Genomic DNA, 25,548 nt, shown 5'->3' with positions numbered 1-25,548 from the left:
TTCCTTTTTATGGCTGAGTAATATTCCATTGTGTATATATACCACATCTTCTTTATCCATTCGTCTGTCGATGGGCATTTAGGTTGCTTCCATTACCTGGCTATTGTAAATAGTGCTGCAATGAACATTGGTGTGCATGTGTCTATTTGAATTATGGTTTTCTCTGGGTATGTGCCCAGTAGTGGGATTGCTGGGTCGGCAGGCGGATTCTTAACCACTGTGCCACCAGGGAAGTCTCAGGACTCTGAGCTTTCACTGCCAAGGGCCCAGGTTCAATCCTTGGTTGGGGAACTAAGATCCTGCAAGCCACGTGGCTCGGCAAAAAAAAAAAAAAAATTGAAAGCATTTTTAACTGCCTCATCCAAAATAGCACCTCTTCCATCAGTCTCTACCCTCAGAGCCTGCTTTTTCTTCCTAGCCTATATCGCTACCTGACATCATAGTATATGTAATATATAAGATATAACATATTTTGTATAACTCTGTCTTCTCCAGTAGACTTAGCGAAGGCAGGAACTTGTTGTGTTCTCCATTGTGTGCCTACTGCTAAAATGGCACCTGGCACATTATCTTTGTTGAATGAATGCATGCGTTTACCTGCCTTCCTGTAGGTATACATTTTGTTTATTGTGTCTAAACACAAATTGGCCCTTACAGCCTCCTGCCAGAAAACACCTTTTTCAAGGTATCCACCCCAGACTCTCTATTTAGAGGAATTTCAATTGCCTTTTTCAGTAATAACATTTTAATACATGCAGTTCTCTAGTGGGGAATAAGCATTTGATCCCATTCTGTTCATTCCTTCCCTGCTCCAATCCGGACTTCTGGGAATATATCTTCATTTAGAGTCTTTCTGGGACAGTTAAAGCTTCAGCTATGAGAAGGCAGCTAAATAAAGGTCCTTGAATCTGGGCAGAATTGACCCTGTGTTCCTCATAAAAAGCTTCAGGAGGTCAAGGCTTCAGACCGAGTTGTTCAAATATGTAAAATGAAGAAATTTTACAGGAAAAAGAAACCATACAAAGAAAGATCATTAAGCTCTCAGCCATCTATCTTGTTACAACTGGTCACAATATATTTTACTGTGCATCTGTGGTAGGCAAAATAATGGGTCCTAAAGATGTCCACATGCTGGGGCTTCCCTGGTGGCGCAGTGGTTAAGAATCTGCCTGCCAATGCAGGGTTCAAGCCCTGGTCCGGGAAGATCCCACATGCCGCGGAGCAACCAAGCCAGTGCGCCACAACTACTGAGCCTGCGCTCTGGAGCCCGCGAGTCACAACTACTGAAGCCCGCGTGCCTAGAGCCCATGCTCTGCAACAAGAGAAGCCACTGCAATGAGAAGCCCTCGCACCACAACGAAGAGTAGCCCCTGCTCGCCGCAACTAGAGAAAGCCCGCACACAGCAACGAAGACCCAACGCAGACCAAAAAAAAAAGATGTCCACATCCTAATCCTCAGAACCTGTGAATATGATGCCTCACATGGTAAAAGGGACTTTGCAGATGGATGTGATTAAGGTTAAGGATTTGAGGTGGGGAGGTTAGCCTGGAACATGCAGGTGGACCCAATCTATTCACATGGGTTCTTAAAAGCCGAGAACCTTCCCCAGCTGCAGAAAACAAGAGAGATAGTGTGGTGAGAAGGACTTGATCTGCTGTTTCTGGCTTTGAAGATGGGAGAACGGAACTTCAAGAAGCTGGAAAAGGCAAGGAAAGAGATCCTCCCTTGGAAACTCCCGAAGAAATGCAGCCCTGCCAGCATCTTGATTTTAGCCTGATGAGACCCATATCAGACTCTGACCTACAGAACTGCATGATAATGAGCGTGTGTAGTTTTATGCACTAAGTTTGTGGTGAGGTGTTATAGCGGCAATAGAAAACTAATATAGCATCTTACTGTGATTATAGCTTTGCTATTAGCTTTGCTTGTAAGCAACAGAAACCAAGTTGAGCTTCCTTAAGCAAACAAAGCAGGCTTTTCTGTAAGCACACAGAGCATCTCAGGGAATCCAAGGGAGGACAGTCGTGGAGCTGCAGAAACATTGTAGGACCACAGTGAAAGCTGCTTCCAGGACTATCCTTCCTCGGCTCCCTTTTCTCTGCCTCTCTGCCACACCCCCAATCTGTTTCATTCTGCTCATTCTGTAAATAGACTTTCTCTGCTACCTAGTCCATAAGGTGTAAGAAGCTGAGCCTCAGATTCCTTTTTTCTTCTTTCTCCACCAGACCAGTCAGGCCAGGCTGTGACTAGAATCTCATTTTCAATTCCAAAGTCCCACAGAGAGAACTCCGTTTGGCACAGTTTAGGTTAGATGCCTGTTATGGGTTGAATTGTGTTCCCCCAAAAAAGATATGTTGAATCCTTAACCCTCCAGTACTTCAGAATGTGGCCTTATTTGGAAACAGGGTGGTTGCAGATGTAATTAGTTAAGATGAGGTCATACAGCAGTAGGGTGGGCCCTTATTCCTATACGACTGGTGTCTTTATAAGAAGAAATTGGGACACGGACACAGAGGGAAGATGACCACGTGAAGATGGAGGCAAAGGCTGCAGTTATGCTGCCACAAGCCAAGGAATGCCTGGGGCTACCAGCAGTTGGAAGAGGCAAGGAAGAATCCTGTCCTAGAGGCCAGAGGGAGCACGGCCCTGCCAACACTTTGATTTCAAACTTCTGGCTTCCAGAACTGTGAGATAATAAGTTCTGTTTTAAGCTACCCAGTTTGTGGTACAGTTGACTCTTGAACAACATGGGTTTGAACTGCACTGGTCCACTTATACACGGATTTTTTTCAATAAATATGTACTACAGTACTGCATGATCAGGGTTGGTTGGATCCACAGACGCGGAACTGTGAATACAGGAGGCCAACTGTAAAGTTCTCAGGATTTTCGACTACATGGGGTGTTGGTGCCCCTAACCCCTGCGTTGTTCAAGGGTCAACTATACTTTGTTATAGCAGCCCTAGGATACTAATACAGTGCCCAAGCCTGATCCAGTCAGTTCTGTCCAGGAGACCAGGTCTTATAGTACAAATATGGCTTCTCAAGACTCACCCTTATGGCTTGGTGGTAGGGGGCCAGTTTCCAAAGAAGGAAGAATCCCTGTGAGCTGGGCAGATGCACTGAAAAGCTGTCCACTCTAGTTCTCGACAGCTAGGAGACAGATAATATTCTGATTTTCATTTTTGTTGTTCATTTTGCTTTATAATATCCTTTTACCTTCTGGAATGAACTGCAGTGTATGATGTGAGATATGAATCTGAGTTACTCCTCTTCTGTAATGTAATCCATTTGTCCTAACAACTTTTATTAGTGATTACCCCTTCCTCTCATCATTGTGTTGCTTCTTGTTTACTAGTCAGTGAGTACTGATGATTAAAAACTCTTCTGGAATCTCTATGCTATTCCATTCATCTGTTTGCTTGACCAGGTCCCTGGCATGGTAGTGAGGACTCTAGAGCTTAACTTCCAACCTCAGTTCTACAGTGTGGTTATCCATCTCTGAGGGTTTTATCTATGGCAATTTGGAGTATCTAGTTACTCTTAACTTTTTTGGGGGTGGGGAGTGGGTTTACAAAATGTTCTTGACCTTTTTAGAGTAATGGACCAGAAGAACTCTTCTGGGGGAAGAAGCTGCGCTGTTCCCCTTTTTTGAAATTGGTCCCTGGCCCTGTTAACAAATCTGGTCTTTGGGATGAGAACAAGTTAGAAAACAGTAAAGGACCCACATATCAAACTTTGTAATAAATATGTACCTGACACACAGCAAGCACACAATAAATGTTAGGTAATTACTAGAATGAAGGCCAGACAACACCTACGTCAAACTCTTGCCAATATCCAACAACAGTCCATATCTACATCTCCCCCACCTTTAAGTCATGCATGTAGTGGGAAGCGGATGTGACAGGCTGAATAAGAGCCACCCCAAAATGTCTATGTCCTAATCCCAGAACTTCTGTGTATATACCTTACATGGTAAAAGGGACTTTATAGATATGGTTAAATTAAAAAGAATTTGAAAAAGAACAGATACATGTATATGTATAACTGAATAATTTTGTTGTACACCTGAAACTAACACAATATTGTTAATCAACAATACTTCAATATAAAATAAAAAGTTAAAAATTTAAAAAAAATGAATCTTAAAATGGCAGATAATCTGGATAACCTAGGTGGGCCCAAATTAATCACAAGAGTCCTACAGGAGAGATATAGGAGAGTCAAAGTCAGAGAAAAAGGAGATGTGACCACAGAAGCAGAGGCTGGAGTTATGTGCTTTAAAGATGGAAAGAGGGGCCAGGCACCAAGGAACGCAAATGGCCTCTAGAAGCTGGAAAGTGGATTCTCTAGAGCCCCCAGAAGGAATTTAGCCCTGCTCACACCTTGGTTTTAGCTCAGTGAGACCCATTTCAGATTTCTGACCTCCAAAACTGTAAAATAACAAATTTGTGTTGAATTAAGCCACCCAGTTTATGGTAATTTGTTACATCAGCAATAGAAAACAAATACAGAGGAAATTAGAATTTCATTGAACATTCTGCAAAATTTGCACTCCTGGACTCAAGTCCTTGTTTAAATTGCAGGGTTTGAGGCCCACAGACCGTAGGGGTACCTTTCTTGCCATGTCATGCCAGACAAATTTTCACCCTCCTTCAGGCCCTTTCTGTCCACTTCTGCTCATCCAGCCTGATCTCCACTGCCCCAAGAATCTTCTTCCACTCACCGACCTTTGAGGCCTAGATTTGATAGCTGTTCTAAGATACTGGTGTTAACCCCACATGCTGAGACTAGGGTTTTTAAACTGATAGAAATTCAGGGAGCAAATTAAATTGAAACGTGAAATAATGTTGAGAAACCTTTAAAAAACTGGGCATTTTCTCTCCCAGCATCAGGCCAAAGAGAAAGAAAGCTAAAAAGACACTGAGAAACGAATCTAGGTAAAAACATTGAACTGCACTATAAGCTCCTGAACATTTAAAGCTCAGGGTCTTTTAAGGCCTGGGACTTGGTGGGAAATTCCCGACTCCTTTTGTATCAATACAAGCCCAGAAGGCTAGATAGTGAGAGACAGTAGAGACTTAAGTAAAAGTGTAGTTTGGAGTTCAAAAAATCTGGATTTGAATCCTGGTTCTGCAGACTAGCGTTCCTGGTCTTTTCCTCCAAAAGGGCTTAAACAGCCCCCTATCAGGTAAGCTCCTCAAAATCGGTGAACCGGGAAGCTGCATCACCCCAGCTCCCTAACACCGAGTTCCTGCTCCGCACCACCAAATGAAGGAGCATAAAATGCCACTCTCTGGCACTAAGAAAGCGCGCTTTTTTACTCTTCTCTCCCAGAATAAAAGGCCCTTACTTTTTAAAAGAAAAGATTTTATTTTTTCTTTCCGTTCTGTTACTAGCTGGAGCTAAACATTGGCTGGGGCCCCAGGCGGCTGCTGGAAAGGCGCCCTCCCAGGAGCAGAAGGCTGGTTTAGGGGAAACTGGGGGCGGGGAGAGAACTCTAGGCTCTGCCCAGCGCGGTAGGGCTTCTCCCATCTTTCCCCGGCCAGGCCAAGGCCCTAGTCTGAGCTTCCCGACTGCTGAGCTAGGTTAGGAGACTTGGGGGAACACTCACCGGGAAGTGGGGTCACGCAGCCCTGCCCCTCCTCGCGGGCGGGGTGGGGGAGGCGCGGGCCAGCCGCCGCGGGGGGTGGGGACCACCCACGGCGCCCCGGGGCCCCGCCCCGGCCCCGCCCCGCGACGCGCCAGCCGGGCCTCCCCGCTATCGGCTCTCGCCCGCTCTTCTTCGCGCGAGGAAGCCCTGCGCACGGCTGTAAATTTTTTTTCTGGGTCTTCACTAAAGCAAGATGGGCCGCGGTACCCAGCTCTTTCAGATAAAGATGGAGGAGAGGGCTAGAGGGTCTAGACTGGGAGTGAAGAGATGGCCTTCCTCCTCCTCACTCCTCCCCCCCACTCCTCCCCCCTTCCCTTCCCGGCGAGAGGGCTACACCGTGATTTACAGACGTATCCTTCCCTAACCCATCCGGAAAGTTTTGGGTAGCAAATTATTTTAGTTAGGAAAAAAAATTAACGTCAGGTTTGGGGATAAAATTATGCCGTTCCCAAATGCGAATGGGGAATCTCTTGAATTTAGACTGGAGGGAGCGGGGTTGTGGGAGGGGAATGGTGCATCTGCTAGAGGGAGCTGGGGTGAGTGGTGGGGCCGGGGAAGTACGGTAGCGTTTAGGAGAGTGTCCAGTCCCCTCTTGGAGGGAGGGCCCATCGGCCGGGCCCTTCTACCCCTCCCTTCCCAGTTGCCAGAATGGAAAATTCATGGAGTCCAGGTTAGCCCAGGTCAACAAACTTTTATTGCCATTTCTGGCTCCCCCAGCCCCAGCAAGATCCCTGCTTACACTGTAGAAATACTGAGCTCTGGTGCAGAGGAATGGGGGGCGGGGGGGGGTGGTGTTACCTCTCGTTCTCTGCACACTAACAAGGTTAAAAAAAAGAAACCCACTTACTGGAGAGCGAGGGCCATACAGGGGTGGAGTTCAAGGGGATGTATGGCTCAGTCCCACCTCTGCTGGCTGCAGAAGATAGAGACCATGGTTCCAGACATTTTTTAAAGGAGGGGAGACGGGGTGAATTTGGCTGCTTGTTGTACCCTTTGCAGTTGCTGCCACGTTTCCATGGAAATGAGGGAGGAGCAGGATGTAGCTCACTCTGACTACCTGGGAGGATGGCGGCACAGGCAGTTAGTAAACACATGGTCTTCCACTCCTCCCCAGCACATACGACTGTCCCCAGCCGACCCCCACGCTCACTGCCTGCTCCACTCCCTTCCCTTCTGCTCACTGCCTGCTCCACTCCCTTCCCTTCTGGAGCCGGTATCATGCCAACCGGACTGCAGGCAGGGCGCGCTGGCGGCAAGCTCAGCGGCGGCCCCAGCAGGTCTGTCAGTTGCGGCGCTTCGGTGGAAAGCCTGTTGCCCCCACAACTCTGTGCCACTGCTGCTGCTCAAGCATCTGCTCAGACAAAACAAGAACAGAAACCCAAATGGTGGAGGGTAGAAAGAATACAAAATGACAATGCTGAGAGCTAGGATGGGGAGAGGAGGCACATCCTTCCCAGACTTGAGCCACCTGTGTACCCTGCCTTCTGGCGTCTGGAGTTTGCTTCTTCCCACTGGGCCGTCGCTTGTGGGCATGGAACCCAAGTCTCCATGTGGTGCTGAGAGCTGTAACCACTGCCGTTGGTTGATGAGGCTCGCCTGTTGCCCTAACGAGGAGGTGCAGGATGGAGTCTCAGTACCATGGGTCAGCCCGGTGCTGCTGGTTGTAGAGCTGTAGTTTGATCTGATCTTTGATCTGACTCACGAGGATCATGGACAGCAGGATTCCCACCAGCTGGGAAAGGTGAGAAGGAATTGGGTCCTCAGCAATGAGTGATGCCTTTGTTTTCTCTGACTCAATCTTCCCAGTGCATTCGGCACCATCACATCTCCTACCCTTCAGCAACGTTAGTGCCTGACACCCTAGCTGAGCCCCAGGTGCCCTCCCCCAAACAAAGGAGTCTTTACAGAATTGTGGGACCACAGTTTTACAGGGTAAGTTACCTGGGGGATGGCCAGGCCCAGTGCCACACCACCAAGTACGAAGAGGTTGCTGTGTATCCAGTTGACCAGTCTGTCAATACAGCCATTGGTGTAGATGACTTTACTAGCTTCCAAGTAGTCAAGGGCCTGCATACCTTGGCCACACATGGTGTTGATCACTGCCTGGGGAGAGAGTTGAAAAGCCAAGTGGGACTTCCATTCCAATAACTTTTTCTTTGGGGCCCTAGCTGATGGGCTTCCCACCCTTCCTAAACTCCTAAATTGTTAGAGAATATATGTGGAGGATGCTACGTTGGAAGTTGCTAAATGCAGACTTCCCTTCCTCTGAGACGTCTGAGTCCAGTTCTCCTTGCCTTAGAGACCTGTGCCTTCTGAACCCCCAAGTGGGCTACAGGAGTGCAAGATAACAGAGCCATCAGATTGGAGTGAAGAAAAACATCTGACAGCTGTCCTACAAAATTGACTGGCTAAACCAGGGGATGGAGATTCCCAATAGCAGCTGCCCTAATCAGAAAGTAACTCAGATCACTGCAGGAGGAAATGAGGTGGGATATGTGCTCACCTGGTTGGGGGTAGGCAAGCAACAGGAGTAAGGCACAGAGCAGCGCTCACGGCTGGGGTTGTCTTCCGAACAGTTGAAGTACATGTTCAGGGACCAGTCCTTGTAGGAAATCCCTCCACAGCAGCCGAACTGCAACAAAGCCCACCACAGGGGTTAAAATTACCACCCCCATCCCCACACTGAGGTGACAAGGGGAACTCTCAGAGCAACCAAAAGTCTATGGCAAGCTTGCACTTGCAAGTTCACGTTGTGTTGAAACACAACCTGGAACCTGGAGCTCAAGCTTCTCAGTGACCTTCCCCTGAAGAAGTTTTCTCTTCTTAATTTCTATCATTTTATATGTCTTGTTATAACTTGTTGTATATATATTTTGTTTTACACACTCAACTATGAGCTCCTTGAGGGCACTTTCTGGTTTTGCAGTCCTGTATAGCATATAGCTTGGCAAAAGTATATGTTCCAAAAATACTGGCTGAAATAAAGGATCAGTGCTACAAACATTTGCCTTAATATAGAGAAAGCACAGGAGGAGGCTCTTCAATATTGTGGGCCCATAATTACACCATGAAAGCAAACAGGATCCAAATCAAGAGTGTTGCACCAAGCGAAGGGGAACTCAGCACTGGTCTCAAAAGCACTTTTGTTTCAAATTTAAGTTCTGACTCATAGCAGCATTATTTACAATAGGCAAAAGGTAGAAGTGACCCAAGTGTGCATCAAAAGATAAATGAATCAACAAAGTGCGGTATATACATATGATGGAATATCATTCAGCCTTATAAAGGAAGGAGTTTTGGCATATCCCACAACATGTATGAATCTTGAAGACATGCTAAGTGAAACAAGCCAGTCACAAAAGGACAAATAACAGTATTCATAGAGACAGAAATTCATAGAGATAGAACATAGAACGGTGGTTGCCAGGAGCTAGGGGGAGGGGGAAAATGGAGAGTTAGTGTTTAATGGGGTACAGAGTTTCAGTTTGGGAAGAAAGTTTTGGAGATGGACGGTGATGATGGTTGTACAACAATGTGAATGTACTTAGTGCTACAGATCTGTACACCTAAAAATGGTAAATTTGATATTATGTATATTTTACCACAATTGAAAAAATCTGACTTTTGAATTGGTAATATTAAAAAATCTGCCCAGTTCCCCCTCCCACTATAAGTAACCACTTATAATGGTTTCCTTCATATCCTTCCAGATTCCTTTTGCAAACATGAATACATATTTTCCTGTCTCTTTTTACACAATTGGTAGATTACTATATATACTGTTCTTTGCCCTTAAAAGTACTTTTAAAGCTACACGGGTTTTTTTTGCCAGACCCCTTCCCAGAATCCATTACCTGGCAGGTGATGAGGGTGAGGTGTCTCTTGGGATGGCATTAACTTTTGCCCACAGCTTCCCGGACCACTAGATGACCCCCCCCCCCTTAGCCCATACCTTCTTCTGGCCAAAATCAATGAGGTTCTGCAGGTCCAAGTCATCTCGGTAGTGCACAATGGCATTATTGATGATCTCACTCACTTTCCCCCGTGCCTGCCAGAAACACGAGGGAATCAGAACACAGGACTAACCCCTAACCTGCTCCTCCCTGCAGAAATAGCAATAGACTGTGGTCATCCTTCTTTATTTAAGTCAGCCTTGAAATCAGAACCAAGTCCTAGTGATGGAAGATGGCCAATTCCGAAGGCTGTGCATCCCTGGGCCCTCAGGTACCTGTGGGCAAGAAAAATGCTGGTCCTGCTGTTGCCTCTTCTCAGAGCCACATTTCAAGATAATCCAATATTTATCTATCTCTGAATATTATTACACAAAATACTTGTTGACTGATGCAAAGCAGCGAAACTAGTGTGTGTGTGTGTGTGTGTGTGTGTGTGTGTGTGTGTGTGTGTGTCCGGGGGCGGGGGTGGGTGCAGTATTTAGTAGAAAAGGACTTACTGAGCTGAGGCACTGACCTCTAGTGGACATAAGAGAATTGCATCTCTTTAGACTCAACAGATCTGTATCATATTAGGATTTTACTAAGCCCGAAGGACTAGGACATTCTGAATTAACTCAGTGGCTCTCAAATTCATAGTTCTACCATGGTCTCTTCCTTCCTGCTTCATTACTTTTCTCAAAGTTTCCTATCCATAGTCCTATATTCTGCCCCTGCTAATCATTTGCCCTTTGGGAAAGAAATTCTGGTTCTTAATTAAAAGGGCTGTCACTGAATGGCAGACCACTTCCAGATATGGTAAGAGCTGTTCAAAGTGTTGTTTACTTCCCCCTTTTCTTACTTTTGTTCATCCCAATAAATACTTTTTAAAAGAAATAAAAGGCTCTTCACGTTCTGTGGTCCACTTGATAAGTGAATTTTACTCAATCATTTGCCATTAAAGTTTACAAACTATTTTAACTTTCGGTTCATAGAATTTACTTCCCTGTTGGCCTCTCAGACTGTCAGAGGAAAACACCTTACAATCTTGAAATCCTCTTTAAATATGGCAACTTTAAAGGCCATTCATTCATCCCTAAGGATAACTTTCAGAGGCCGATGCTTCTCAGGGCAAGGACCACTGTGGTTAATTAGTCAGGCTAAGCACGGGCAGGAACCTTCCCTTCCTCCCTCTGGTTCACATCTGAGGAGGCCCTGTGACTCCCAGTGTTACCTTGTCTGAGAAGACGAAGCCCAGGACCCCGGCTGCCAGCTGTAGCAGGAACACGATGGTGAGACAGAGGGAGAACTGTGGGGAACAGGCGGAAAAGGGAGACAGTCTGTTACCATGCTGGGCAGTAGTTCTTTCCAGGGCCATGGCGAGTACTGGGGGGCCACAGGGCACTTCCTCCTAGGTGCCCCACACACAGTAAAGGCAGCTGCCTCTGGGACGCTGTCCTGGGGGTGGTCACCCTGTGCTGGGTCATCTGGGCTGAGCTCTACAGTGAGGAGTCCACAGCACAGGCCTTGGGGGCAGAGAGGGACAAAGGAAACTGAAAGGTTTCAGGAATGAGAGGCACGTGGAGGAGGCGGCCAGGGCATTTCTGGGGGCGCCCCTGACCACTCACCGTCTGCAGGAGGCAGATGTTCTCCCGGAGAGAGCCGATGCAGCCGCAGAAGGTGAGCAGGAACATGAGGACGCCCACCACGATCAGCAGGATGGCAGGGTCCACGGCCAGGCAGGCCAGTGCTGCTTCTGGGGGAGGGGGCTGCCTCTCAGTCTGAGTCTGGTGCCGACTGAGGGGGTACCAGGGAGGGAGTGGGGTACCCCCAAAACTGTCCTCTTCCCCTGGTGGGGGATTCTCCAGTGTGGCTGGGGGAAGGTTACAGGAAGCAGTACTGCCCTCCCATGGGGAGAACACAAAGGGCCCAGAAGGGTTTGTGGTGTTTAATTTGAGAAACTAACAAAAAGTAAGAGCCTTCATTCCCAGGCTTAAGAGAGGAGCGACCACTTTCGCTCCAGAAAAGAATTAGAATGGCATTAGGCTCATTGGCTTTGCAGATTCCGTTTCCTGGAGACTTTGTGCAGAGGAATAGGAATGGAGGTTGAGTTAACTCCGGAACAGAGCGAAGGAAGGGCTACAGCCCCTGGTTACTCTTTGCACCCAGAAGCCTACCTTCTTCCCTAGACACTTCCTAAGCCTAAAATGCAGGCAGATCTCAGAAGACTCGTGGGAGCTCAGGGAAATCCAGGTGAACTGGCTTGGATGGCCTGCTGGAGTAAGCCTCTAGGATTTGGCTAGAGGGTGGTTGCCCCCTATAGCTCCAGAGCTTATGTGGGAAGGAGAGCTGAAAGGCCAGGGCTGAAAGAGGCAGAGAAGAGTCACGGGGAGATGGACGGGGACCTACAGCTCACCTGCATGCTTCATCAGCCGAGCGTAGACTCCCACAGCAACCATCACCATGGAAATCACCTGTGGAGACAGGGAAGGAGCCACACTCTGAGGTTTTGGAAATCAGGGAGCCCTGAGAGCCGTGAGTAACCTTAACGCAGAGTAGGAGGAGGACGACTCTTCCTGGACCCAGAAATGAGCATCTTTTTCCTCCCTGGCGATACTATTGATAAAATCTGTCAGTGCTTTACCTCCATGAAAAGCTTATACCAAGATTATCTCATTTAATCCTCACAACACGGTTATCTTGTGAGGCAGCGATTATCCCCATTTTACAGATGAGGAAATTAAGGCAATGCAAGGTTAAAACAGAATAGCAGTTAAAAACATGAGCTTCGGAGTGAGTTGAACCTGGGTCTGTGTTGGACAACTCTCTGAGCCTCAGTTTCTGTATCTGAAGATGGTAATTTAAAACAACTACGTTTAATAAGATTACTGTGAAAATGAAATAGAAGAATGCATGGAAAGCATTTAACACAATGCCTGATAATAAATATTATCTATCATTGCTAAGGATTAACTTGCCCAGGGTCACATAGAAACTGTGAAGTTCTGAATTTGAATCCAGCTACATCAAAGGGGAGGTCTTAAAGCTGAAGCAGGCCTGAGTAGATGCTCCCAGGTCTCTAACCCTCTTGGAGGTCAATATGGTGTCAAATGCAAGAATGAAAGTACAAACCAGTGTGAAAGAATGCTTGCACATGAATGCGTGGGTGTAAAATAGCAGAACTACCTTGCAAAGGAATCTTTTTAAACCCTGATTCCAGTGTGGAACAGAGAAGTTTAGACCTTTCAAACTTCCTGGCTTCTCTCTGAGAGAACAAACCCATCCGAGACCACCAGCGCTCCCTAAAGGGGCCTTCTCTATGCCCCGCCCTATGCCTCCAGGAGTGCAGGGTGGCCCAGTGTGCACATCCTTCGGCCACCCTTCCTTTGTGCCCAGTTCCCAGGCTGGTGCTAAGAAGCAGCTGGCTGTCACCATGGCAATAGCGGGGGTCAAGCTCTGGCTGGAGGGAGTTCTCAGCAGCAGGGACTTGACCAACTCAGTGGTGAAGGAGAGGGCTGGCTGCACTCCACTGTCCTGCAAGACAGAGACCAGCTGGGAAGAAACCATCTTGGGGCTTTGGTGGGAGAAGGGAATTGAGCACCTATAGCAGGTAATAGGGTCAGACTAGCCCCTCAGTAGAGAGACATTTTCCTTGGGAAACTACCAGCTGGTGCATTCAGCAGGAAATGGGAAACCCTTGTCTAAAACCGCGCCTTTCAGGACTCTTCTCGGCTTGTACACACAGCCCCTTCTCCTTGGTCCCCAATCACTTGACGCCGCCTCTGACTCGGGGCCAGATGTGTGATGTGCTGGCCCTCACACTCTTTGTCCAGGAGAGAGGGAGCTGCTTGCAGAGAGAGCTGTGTGAGGGGCTGCAGGTGCCAGCTGGCTTCTTGTCCCACAGCACAGCCAGGCTCAGGGAGCAAGGGGGAGTTGGTGGGAGGCAAGGAAACCACACAACCGAGATCCCGGTTACCCCACAGGCCTGGAAGCACAAGCCCTTTGCCAGAGTGATCGGGCATCTCTGTCTGCCCTTTAAAACTCACCACAGCCAATTACGGTTCTGAATATCACTTTACTGAATCATTAAAAAATATGTATCTGCTCTTTACTTCTGTTGCTCCCAGGCTTCTCACTGTTTTGTCACATGTTAAATTTTCACTAAGGTGTATAACTTTCCACAGAGACGGTCTCTGATTAAATCCTAACACAGCTAAAACAAGAAAGGAAAAGTAAAGAGATGCCATGTGTCACAGGGTAACTTCATTCCATGGGTGGGCTTGTAATTATAGCAGTTGCTCTGTCTCTATCTGTGGTACGTAGAAAAGTCCTCCCAAAGATGTCCATTCTTAATTCCCAGAATCTGTGAATATGTAACCTTACACAGCCAGAGGGGCTTTGCCAATGTGATTAAGTTAAGGACCTTGCAACTGGGGAGATTATCCCAGTTGGCCCAATATAATCACAAGGGACCTTATAAGAGGGAGGCAAGAGGGTCAGAGTCAGAGGAGGAGATATGTATGACAACAGAAGCAGAGTTTGCAGTGTGTGCCATAAGCTGAAGAACGTGAACAGCCTCTAAGAGCTGGAGAAGGCAAGCAAATAGATTCTTACCTAGAGCCTCCAGAAGGAACCATTCCTGCTGACATCTTGATTTTTGCTCAGTGAGACCTGTTTTGGACTTCTGACCTTCAGAACTATGAGAAAACTAATTTGTGTTATATTAAACCATTAAGTTTGTGGCAATTTGTTACAGCAGTAATAGGAAACTCATACACTATCCAAATCCAATTCATCAGCTGTTACGTAGGAGATACTCTGAGGACTGCAAAGATGAGCAAGATGTGGTCCCTGCCCTTAAGGAGGTGCATCCGTTACCTGGGACGGGGCAAGAGCATCTAGAGCCTAATGCAGTGCTTCTTAACCTTGGCTGCCATTAGAATGGGGGGCACGGAGGAGAACTTAAAAACTGCTGATGCCTAGGCTGCACCCCAAACCCAGTATATCAGAATCTCTGGCACTAGAACCCAGCAACAGTGTTTCTGAATGCATACCAGGTGATTCCAACATGCAGTCAAGTTCGAGAACCACAAGCCTAAAGCACACTCAGCCAGGCATCTAGAGCAGTAGGTGCTGGCTATGTGAAAAACAAGATTAAGACATTAATATTATCATTAATATTGAATATGATCATTAATGATACTGCTTACCTGGAACTCACTAGCTAACTCTAAAATTCTGCATTTCTGTCATTGATCTGCCTCTTTATCCTGCAGTCAAGCTTGCCCTTTCACACTTCTATTCCTGCCCACATCTCCCACCCTGAATTCCTCAAAGCTGCTGCCATTCCAAAGTTAGTGCTGCTGCTGTTAACAGCATAGCATTTTAGAGCTGAATAGAAGCTTAGACATGAACTCAGCCACTCACCTTTTTTTTACAGATGAGGCCAAAAGAGGGAAGTGATATTTGACCAAATGCACATGGGTGCCGTGGCAATATCTGGACTAAACCCCATTTCCAGTCTCAGGTACTGTCTACAATATATCAGTCTTTGCTACAAAATCTCATGACATCCTCCAATATCACCAATGATCTCCTTTCATGATGAGAATGGAGATAAAGACACTTCTCTTCCTAGAATAGCTTTTCATATTCTGGCTAGAATGAAGCCTCGCTGGAAACTTTCAAAAGCTAGACAGTTTTTAAAATAGCTGAGTCCAGCCAAAGGCATGTTCTTGAAGAGTTGTCAATCAAATTATATAAAATAATTTGCACGCACCAGTACCTTTATCCTTATGTAAGGTAAGTAATCACCTTATAAAGAAAATAGCCATCCCCTGGGCTCCTTGGAGAAATGGCTGATCCTAGGACTGGGGTGGGAAATAGATAAGCCTGGAGCATCTTGTGGTGCCAGAAGGTAAGGAAATACTCAAAAACAAACAAAAAACAAAAACAAAACCCCACATTCGTGTGGCTATGCCAAAGAGACATCAAAATAAAAGAGTATGGGGGCTTCCCTGGTGGCGCAGTGGTTGAGAATCTGCCTGCCAATGCAGGGGACACGGGTTCGAGCCCTGGTCTGGGAGGATCCCACATGCCGCGGAGCAACTGGGCCCGTGAGCCACAATTACTGAGCCTGCGCGTCTGGAGCCTGTGCTCCGCAACAAGAGAGGCCGCGATAGTGAGAGGCCTGCGCACCGTGATGAAGAGTGGCCCCCGCTTGCCACAACTAGAAGAAAGCCCTTGCACAGAAACGAAGACCCAACACAGCCATAAATAAATAAATAAATATTAAAAAAAAAAAAAAGAGTATGGAATTGCTACCCCAAATATAAAATAAATACCCATGAATCCATACTGATATAAATGACTTAATAAATAAATAAATGGGGGAGAAAAGACAAATCCCGCATGTAGAAGAATCCCAAATATTTTATGGAGGTACTGCACTGTCAAGGACGTGGAGCATACATAACTCCCCACTTCCAAGTGTGGGCGGCACATAGTAACTTCCTTCCAAAGAGAACAGTATGGAAAAGGGGGGAAAAGACTAACTTTACAGTGGAGAAGCCTGACTACCTCAGCCAGGTGATCAAGGTCAACATCAACAGAGGTCATTGATATATGAGATTATGTGATGAAAATGGCACTTCCCTTCTGTGCTCTTCCTTCCCCAAACCCATAACCCCAGTATAACCATGAGAAAACATCAGGCAAGTTCCAATAGAGGGACATTTTACAAAATGTCTGACCAGTACTCCTGAAAACTGTCAAAGTCATCAAAAACAAGGAAATTCTGAGAAACTGCCACAGCCAACAAAAACCTAAGGAGACATGACAACTGAATGAAATTCAATATCCTGGATGGGATCCTGGAACACAAAAAGGGCATTAAGTAAAAACTAAGGAAATCTGAATAAAGTATGGACCTTAATGATAATGCCATTAATTGTAACAAATGTATCATACTCATGTAAGATGTTAATAAAAAGAGACACTGGATGTGGGATATATGGGAAGTCACTGTACCATCTTCTCAAAAGTTTCTGTAAAACTAACACTGTTCTAAAAAATGAAATCTATTTAAAAAATAGTCACCCTCAGTTTGTTAGTCTTGTAAATCCACACTTTTTAATATCATATTTTCTTAAACTGGGATTCACTTGCATGCAATTTTACAACCTTTAATCAGGGTGATTTCTGCTTACACCAAAACATATGGCAGTGGATCTTAAAACTGTTCAGATGACAAGGCACTAACAGTGCTCTGTTGGTGTACACTATACGACCTTGACATATCAGATTCTTTTTGAAGCTTTAATATGCTACTACTGCTATCTAATTTACAGTCATATTTAACTTTTCCCAATTATCACAGCAATGTCCTTTATAACTGTTTTTTTTCCCCCTTTTTTCTGGTTCAGGATCCAGTCAAGGATCATGCATTTAGTGATCAAGTCTCCTTTAGTAATATCCCATTGTATGGATAGAACCCAATTTGTTTATCCATTCATCCACTGATGGACATTTGGGTTGTTTCCACCTTTTGGTTATTGTGAATAGTGTTGCTATGAATATCCATGTACAAGGTTTTTTTTTTTTTTTTTTGGGCCACACCACAAGGCTTGTGGGATCTTAGTTCCCCGAACAGAGATCAAACCCAGGCCCACAGTAGTGAAAGCACCGAGTCTTAACCACTGGACCACTAAGGAAGTCCCCTTGTACAAGTTTTTGTTTGAATACCTGTTTTCAGTTCTCTTGGGTATAGACCCAGGAGTGGAACTGCCAGGTCATATGGTAATTCTATGTTTAATTTTTTAAGGAACTGCCAAACTTTTTTCACAGCAGCTGCACCATTCCACATTCCCACCAGCAATGTACAGGGTTCCAATTTCTCCATATCCTTGCCAACACATGTTCTGATATTTTTTCTTTTGACACTGAAATTTTTTTTGGTAAGTCCAGGCCAGTCGTTTGGCTTAATGTCCCTCAATTTGGATGTCAGATTGTTTCTTCCCAATTAGATTCAGACGACATATTTTTGACAGGAATATTACACAGATAATGTATTCTTCTCAATGTGTCATGTGAGGAAGCATGACATACTAATTTCTATCATAGAAATAAGGAACAATTTTACTAACAGATGATTCAGCTGTTAGACGTATGTCTCTGCATCTCATAAAATAATATGGCAATACTCTAAATAGTTTCCTAGTTTTCTATAATGTTTGTTGCTACTTGTCCTCTTCCCTTTGCCTTCTGCTTGCACTTGGTGGCAGATAAGCAGCTGTTGTCTTGGAGAGAAGATGGGAGAAAACAGAAAATGGAGAAAAGCCTTTCCGTTATCTTGACTTTTTTTCTGTAAATCAGGAAAAGACAGTTATGATTTGATGTGAGGAAAACCCTTATTCTAGCCCCTAGGACACTACTTCACGGCCATCAGTACTAAGAGATAAGTGGTTATAGGGCCCCAAGTTGAGGCCCTGAACAAGAGTTCTTCTCCTGGCTCTAATGCTCAAATGCCGATAATTACAGGCAAATTAGCTGTTGGAATCCATTTTCACTGGATTGTACCTTAAGACCAATGCAGTGTGAAAAGCTCTGAGGAGTGGACCTAGGGAAGGTCCTTAAAGACAACAGTGGAGTCTCTGTTCCTATGATATATATGAAACTTCTCTGTAAACTATAAAATATAAAGATGCCATTAATTGTCATCTCCCTCTGGCTAACAGTAGGAATGTGAGCAAGAGTGTTCAAGGCTGAAGGAAGTCAGGCTCAAGGTTGGTCCTTACCTAGACTCTAATCCCCACCTAGTTGCCACTCGTCAGGAGGAGCACTCATCCTAGCTCTCCAAGTCCATCCCCAACAGGTGACTTCTAGGAGCCAATTCTAACAACGATGTAACAGCTACCTTTTGTTGAGTGCTAAGGGCCAGGCACCGGACTAACCACTGTATGTATACTATGACCACAACCCCAAGAGGGTGTTAGGATCTCCACTTTATAGAACTGATGTTGGGAGAACGCACTCAGTTAGTGAGTGGCTAAAGAGGGACTGGAATGTAGGTCCACATGGCTCCAGAGCCTTATGGTCACATGGCTGCCTCCCTCTCTGCCTCCTACCAGGACATGTGTATTCACTTCCAGGCATCATGTGAGGTGGGAAGGAGCTGCCTGCAGTTATCTTGGGTGAGCAGCGGGTAATCTCCAGACTGGGCGGGGCTCAGGCAGGGGGAAGTAAAACAGCATCAGGAGGGCCCTGCAGGACCCAGAGGGAAGTCCCTGGAAGGGCGCCTGAAAGGGGCAGACGGGGCATCGCCACCCAGGGCCCGCCAGCCACCGAGAGAAAGCCCGGCCTGTCCGCCTTCCACATTCTAAAGTCCAGTCTGCATGAACCGGGTGGATGTGTCTCAGAGTCCTCACCTCTTCTTTGGAATAAATCTTTTTCCCTCTTCTTCTGAAGGTGGCAGTGGGGAACAGCTGAGAGTAGAGTGATTCCCTGCATGGGAATCAAAACACTGTCCCTTCCCAGAGGGACATTGGGAGGGAGGGGTCTGTACCTCCAGCTTCTCAGTCCTTTCTATCCTTATTTCTGGATGAAGTCAAAGAAATCACATCCTGCTAGCCCTAAAGTAGGGCCTCCTCTCTCACTGCCCAGGATCTGCACACACTGGTCCTTCAGTGGTCATCCTGGCACCACCATTGTTCCTGGGTTTCTGAAGTGGCAACTATCCGTGTGAAACTGGCTCTTGGCTTTCTCCCTCTGGATAGGATGGAATTGTCCTGCTGGAGTAGAGGAGTCCACAGGGCTCTTTCCTCTCCAATGTCTGGGCCAACCCTTTAGCTCCTTCCAAAGGTTTTCCAAGGGTATAAATGAGGAAGGAAAGTTCACAAGTGCTCAAAGTAGTATAAACACGCAATCTCACAGCCTGGAGTTACCAGCCTGACACACAGCCTGCTATCGAGACTCTAAGAGATGCTTTTCTTTTACTCTTTTTAAAGGCTGCTTGAAGTTTATGATTTTCTACTTGGTACAAGGCAAATAGAGCTATCTGGGGAGTTAAGAAGGCATGCATGTGACTTGACAGCAAAGAGTGTGGTTCTTGTCTTCATTCTTGGTATTGTTATTGTTGTTTTTATAAAAATAATGTGATAGGGACTTCCCTGGTGCCACAGTGGTTGAGAATCCACCTGCCAATGCAGGGGACACGGGTTCGAGCCCTGGTCTGGGAAGATCCCACATGCCGCGGACCAACTAAGCCCGTGCGCCACAGCTACTGAGCCTGCACTCCAGAGCCCGCAGCCACAACTACTGAGCCCGCGAGCCACAACTACTGAAGTCCGCACGCCTAGAGCCCATGCTCCACAACAAGAGAAGCCACCGCAATGAGAAGCCCACGCACCGCAACGAAGAGTAGCCCCCGCTCGCTGCAACTAGAGAAAGCCTGTGCACAGCAACAAAGACCCAATGCAGCCATAAATAAATAAATAAATAAATAAATAAATAAATAAATAAATAAATTTATATATATAAAAAAATTATAATTCATTTATTGCAGCCTGGTTAGTCTATAGGGAAAGGAGGGGAAAAATGGGGGAGGAAATGGTCTCTGTCTCCTAGCATATTTAAGTAGTTGTGTGTGTGTGTGTGTGTTTGTGGTGGGGGGATGGGGGCATAAGGGACCCTGTCACTCAGGAGGGGCTTTTGCCAGGCTTGATGCCTGATCATTTCCTCATGGCTTCTGAGCCAGGTTACAACAGATAGTGCTGCAGGTGGTTTGGGGCATCCTGAGTGCCCTGGGGACTCCAATACAGCGGTCCTAGGCAGGAAAGTGAATTTGTTGAAGAAGATACCTCACCAGAGGCCTGGATCAGCCTAGGGAAGACCTGGAAGGGGGTCCACGTGTGCTGTGCGTGGTAATTAGGCCCTGAGGGAGATGCTGGAGGGGATGGCTGCCATTTTTTCTGACCTGGCTTGAGGGAGGGGTGCCAGGCCCATTGCAGAAAAGAACACAGGACAATACTCCAACCAGGAATGCTGGAGGACTTAACGTTGTGCTGCATCCTGAAATGCTAGTGTCCATGAGAGAGGGAGGAAGGGCATCATGCCTCCACCCTGTAGGCTCTGCTCTCTCATCCCCCACTCAGTAAACATTCAATAAGTACCCACTCTCTGCCAAACACAGCTGGGCACTGAGAATCCAGAAGTGAATAAGGCAGTCTCTACTCTCGGGAGCCTGAAGTCTAGAGGGGGAGAAAAATAGAAACACATAATTGCAGCACAGATAAAGAAAGATCTGACAATCGAAATATGTACGAGGTGCCATGGGAGCCCTGAGGCATCGCCACTAAGGAAGCCTCAGCCGAGACACAGGGGCAGGAGATCTGAGCTCCTGGGCTTTGCCTGACTCAAAAGCCACCCCAACTGCTGCCCAGGGTGGGAAAAGGATCAGCAAGGAAGGAGATGGCTGCTGTAGGCAGCACTGATAATGTTCCTGCCAACATACGCCCAAGATGATAAAGCATGTACCAGCCCACTCTCTTCCCTCTGCACAGAGCTGTCCGATACAGGGAGGTAAAGAAAGTCAGCTACTTCTTAACTGAAAGACTAAAATACAGCTTCTGTGATCTTGAGGCAACTCTCCAAGCCATGGGATCCTAACAATCAGTAACCCAGAAGCACAATTCTGGGGAGAAAATCAGAACTCCTGGGCAAAAGGGGACGTGAGATTTGAAACATGAACAGGTGGACTAGGTCCTGGTCCCAAAGGAGCCAGGAGCTTTCTGAGTCAGACACCAAATGCCCCAAGGATCAGGGCTCCTAGAGAAGCAGCAGGGATAGCCACTGCCACCACTGAGTATGAGCCCAGACAATGCTGGCTACCATCCCAAGGTGATCCAGGCCCAGACACAAACACCACCCATACACAGCTCCCCGGCACCTGGCCAGAATACGCACTCTGTCTGGAAAAGGAGTGGGCTGACAGTCCCAGCCATGGCACTCAGGTGCCTCCTGAGCAGAAGAGGGGAATTTGATTAGGATGGTGGAAGCCTGCAAAAAAGAAACCACACTAACCAGTCCCTAAAGGGGGGATGGGAAGACAAATGACCCCTGGTCTGGGGAAGCAGCTCTTCATCTCCAGCTGGCCTTGTGTGGAACGAACTCTGCGGCTCTGGACCTGGGGGGAGAAGTGGCACTAATGCCAAAAGAGTATTGTCCCCTGGGAAGGTCAATGTCCCAGGGATACTGGGACACAAAAAAGATGCATCCTTAGATCTAGCCTCAGCTCTTGAAGGAAGAAAACAGTCCCCAAAGTGATGTATTCATCTTTAAATAGTTCACAGAGGCAGAAAAAAATTTCTCCTTTAGAGGAGAAAGCTTAAGGACAGAGAGACAGATATATTGGCTTGGGGTCACACAGTAAGTTGGCGCCAGAAAGAGACTGGGCCTCTTGTCCTTCAGTGTGCCATTTCTAGTGCCAACGACTTCTTATGAGTCTAAAGTAGGGCCAAGAAGGGGCTCTCCTCTAATTTGGGATGGTGCCAGCTTGGTTAGCCAGGTCCTCTGACCTTGAATGAAGCATTTGTACCAAGATAAATGGGTCTATGGAGCCAAACTCTCTCCCTTGCTGCGACCTCCCAAAGTCATTTATCTGGCAAAAGGCCGGTGGGGTAGAGTGGGGAAGTCCAGGAAAATTACTGAGAACACAAGTGTAACAGATGCACCCAGCTGTTGTAGCTGGGGAGCACAGATAAGGGTGAAGTGCCAAAGGCTCCAAAGAAGACGCAAGCAGAGGCTTGGTTGATAGAGGAAGTTAGAGTGAGGACCTGAGGTCCCTGGGATGCTAGTGCTGGCTCTGAGGATGGCGTGCATTGGCCTGGGACACTCAGTGAGCATGTAAGAGGGTTCTCAGGAACTTGCTTTTAGGTGGGGGGTTCCCCTTAGGACATCCCCCCAGCCTGGCAGAGTGTGAGATTTTCTTCCATTCTTGCCTGACCTCCAGCTGAAACAGAACCTACACCATGAAACTTGTGTTGACTAGTTAACTACTAATACTGCTAACACCCCAGCCACAGTAGCAGCCATCTGGGCCAAGGACTTCCCCTAGAGGCACTGTGGTTCAGTAGAAAAAAATCACCAGATCAAGCTCACTAACCAGCTGTTGGACCTAGGATAAAACAACATCTCTATGCTTTGGCTTTCTCATATATAAGATGCGAGTACTGGACAAGATGTCTTCCAATTTTTTTTTTCCAGTTCTAAAACTCAGAATTTGTTAGGAGTTCAAACTTCATTTTTCCCAGCACAATGGCTGAGAATGAGCTGTCATCACCACCCTCTGGGATTTCTCTCATTTTTCCCAACGGGCTAGCACTTACGTACTTTGTGTCTGTTCACACCACGGCCCCTGTGAAACCTTTCCAGCAACTGGCTTAGCTGCCTAGTCCGCTCCCTCTCCTAGGAAACGTATTTTAGACTCCTCCCTCCTGCAAGTCTGAACTGTAGGTCTCAGGCAGAGGTGGGCAAGCATAACGGGCTCTTAGAGCAGCAGCTCTGGTGTAGTTGGTGCTGGAAGAGAAACTGGGGAAAGGGGGTGGATCTCCCAATGTTCTCAAACCCAGAGAGGCTCAGGGACTCTCTAGACCTGAAACAGGATTGAGCTAGCATTTCATGATCTGGTCCAGCTGCATTCTCAGCTCCAGCAGAGTATTTCTGGCATCCTTGATCATGCTGGATTTTTATGGAGGAGGAGACTAAGGCCTACAGAGGTGAACATATTGCCCAGGTTAGTCAAGTTAACAATTAATGGCAGAGTGGGGATGAGAATCTAGGCAGTCCCGGTCCAATATTTTTTCTACTCTTCCAGCCCCAAGCAGAAGATTCTGAAAGGACCCCTGGACTTCCAGCCCAACATAGGGTCTATTTAAAGAAGCTGAAGACTGTCAAACTCCCTGGGATGGAGCCTGGTCCTGAGAAAGGTGGGGCAAAGTTTGGGACAGTTCTGGGAAAGACATCCACACCTGGAGGCCCTTCCTGTCCTTTCTCAGCCTTTGGAGGGAGGAAGGGCAGCAGAGGCCTGCAAAAGGAAGAGATGAAAGCCCCTTAACTCATTCTCTCTGAGGTAAGGGAGAGGGAAGGTTTGGGTTTCCCTCCTTCCTCTTTTTTCTTTGCCAGGAGGGCCTCCCAGCCCCCAGGCCTGAAAAAATCCCCTAATCATGAAGGTATCAGTGGGTCTGGAAAACCCGCTCCTCCCGCTCAAAGCCACCTTTCTGGCCTGACACAGACCCTCACCCGATGCCGAGAGGAGAATACCCAGAAGTCTGCACTGAATCCCCTGCATCTCCCCCACCCCAACACGCTCTGCAGACAAGGAGCCACTGTGGTGTCTCTGCTTAGGATAAATTACCCCAAAGTACGCTCTTCTCAGAAAACTCGGCAGTGCCGCTCACCACGTTCGCCTTGAACCGGGCAGCCGGGGACGACCTCTCCTCGGCGCGGGCAGCCCACTCAACCCTCCAGGGGGTGCCCTGCAGCCCGGGTGCCCCCACGACCCCCAAGCCTCACCCAGAAGAGCATGTTGAAGAAGAAGAGCAGGTATTTCACCAGCGGACTGACGAAGGAGAAGTCCTCCCCGTAGGCGGCCGGCGCCCCGGGTCTCCGGGCCATGGTCCAGCCGCCGCCGCCCCCGGGGGCCTATCTCCCCGCGGCGGCCGGCCCACCTGAGCGCTCCGCGCCCGGAGGCATGAGCCGTGCCACGGCCGGAGCCCGAGCGGCGGGGGAACTGCGCTGCGGCGGGAGGTGCCCGCGCCGTGCCTCCGGGAGAAGCGCGGGCAGGGGAACGGCGCCGCTACTGGCGCCGCCGGGAGTCGCGGGAGCTGCCGCGGGCAGCGCGAGCGGCAGAGACTCCGCTGTGGCTGGAGGACTAGCCCGGCCCGCCGGGCTCCCAGGAAACCGGGCCCGCCCTCGACCTCCATTGGCTCGTCTGCCGAAGCCTGATTTCTCATTAGTCGGTCTCTGATGTCACTAAGTATCCAACCGTCCCTCTTTTCCAAGAGGCGGGGGAGACACCTGTTCTGTGAGGCACAACTTGTTAAAGGGTCAGCGGTTCTACCTCCTCCCCCAAGAAGGAAAGCATCCAGGCTGCAGCTACTCAAGGGGAAAAGGATGAGAAGGAATGCACACTGCATCACGCACCCACGTCCTCTACCCAGTTGCTGTGCACGTATGTAAACACACATACATTAAAATCAACAAGTACGTACTCTGTATGTTGAGCAATGCGCTGAAAGCTGTGGGAATGCAAGAGAATAGATATATCCCTGGGTGTGTGTGTGGGGGGGGGGGGGGAATGACAATAAAATCAGAGAGGCAAAACTAACCTACACATAACAATTGAGAATATTTGAGTAGCTGCAATCCTGTTTAGCAACTATTTATTTTAAATGCTTATTTCAAAACCACTATAACCCAATAGTGGAAATTTGGAAACATCACCAAGAATCCTGCCATCCTAATTCATTACTGTTTCAGTCCCCACCTCCCTATTTGTCTTGATCTACATGAAGACAGAGTTTTTAACACGCTTATCCGACCCACACAGGTCGAGAGCAGTGCGGGTGATGGACACTGTGCTGCCTACGTGACACAAACATGAATGCTGTAGGCTGAATGTTTGAATCGGTTCTCTCCCCAAATTCATATGTTGAAATCCTAAACCCCTAGGTGATGGAGCCTTTGGGAGACGCCTAAGTCATAAGAATGGAGCCTTTATGAATGGCATTAGTACCCCTATAAAAGAGACCCCAGAGAGCTCCCTCACCCTGCCTGCCCTGTGAAGACACAGTGAAAAGACAGCTGCCTATGAACCAGGAAGTGGGTTCTCACCAGACACTAAATCTGTGGGTGCCTTGATTTTCGACTTCCCAGCCTTCAGAACTGTTGAGAAATACATTTCTGTT

At 47.4% G+C, this 25,548-nt stretch overlaps 2 protein-coding genes across 3 annotated transcripts in view; both read right to left on the bottom strand.

The window, feature by feature from the left end:
* The window catches only part of SMO (smoothened, frizzled class receptor), a 34,554-nt gene extending 31,400 nt beyond the window's left edge, over window positions 1-3,154 (bottom strand). Inside the window, exon 1 of the mRNA XM_082399172.1 lies at window positions 3,056-3,154. The gene's annotated coding sequence lies outside the window, so the exon portion shown is untranslated. The remainder of the gene's footprint in view (window positions 1-3,055) is intronic.
* Window positions 3,155-6,328: 3,174 nt separating this feature from the next.
* Window positions 6,329-24,515, bottom strand: TSPAN33 (tetraspanin 33). Of its 2 annotated transcripts, none has more exons than XM_082399253.1 (9): window positions 24,155-24,515; window positions 12,003-12,060; window positions 11,215-11,342; window positions 10,821-10,895; window positions 9,610-9,705; window positions 8,161-8,289; window positions 7,599-7,760; window positions 6,842-7,389; window positions 6,329-6,810 (listed from the first exon to the last, which is right to left on the bottom strand). In XM_082399253.1, exons 1-8 carry the CDS (start codon window positions 24,254-24,256, stop codon window positions 7,288-7,290), a joined length of 852 nt encoding a protein of 283 aa, XP_082255379.1. In that variant the 5' UTR covers window positions 24,257-24,515; the 3' UTR covers window positions 6,329-6,810; window positions 6,842-7,287. The 2 variants fall into 2 exon arrangements, with proteins under 2 accessions (XP_082255379.1, XP_082255380.1); XM_082399254.1 differs by lacking the exon at window positions 24,155-24,515 and adding an exon at window positions 14,201-14,279.
* Between the last annotated feature and the right edge of the window lie 1,033 nt (window positions 24,516-25,548).

The sequence above is a fragment of the Balaenoptera borealis genome (genome assembly GCF_965194805.1).
Source record: "Balaenoptera borealis genome assembly, chromosome: 7".
Classification (NCBI taxonomy): Eukaryota; Metazoa; Chordata; class Mammalia; order Artiodactyla; family Balaenopteridae; genus Balaenoptera; species Balaenoptera borealis.
This window is presented reverse-complemented; position numbering and strand designations above follow the sequence as displayed.

What these genes read in the sequence shown, in the direction of transcription:
- TSPAN33 (XM_082399253.1), bottom strand. Translation starts at nt 24,256, where the DNA reads ATGGCCCGGAGACCCGGGGCGCCGGCCGCCTACGGGGAGGACTTCTCC. An exon ending in TCGGCTGATGAAGCATGCAG is followed by an intron (nt 11,343 to 12,002) that starts GTGAGCTGTAGG and finishes CCCCTCCCCCAG; the next exon opens with AAGCAGCACTGGCCTGCCTG. An exon ending in GCTTCGTCTTCTCAGACAAG is followed by an intron (nt 9,706 to 10,820) that starts GTAACACTGGGA and finishes TGTTTCTGGCAG; the next exon opens with GCACGGGGGAAAGTGAGTGA.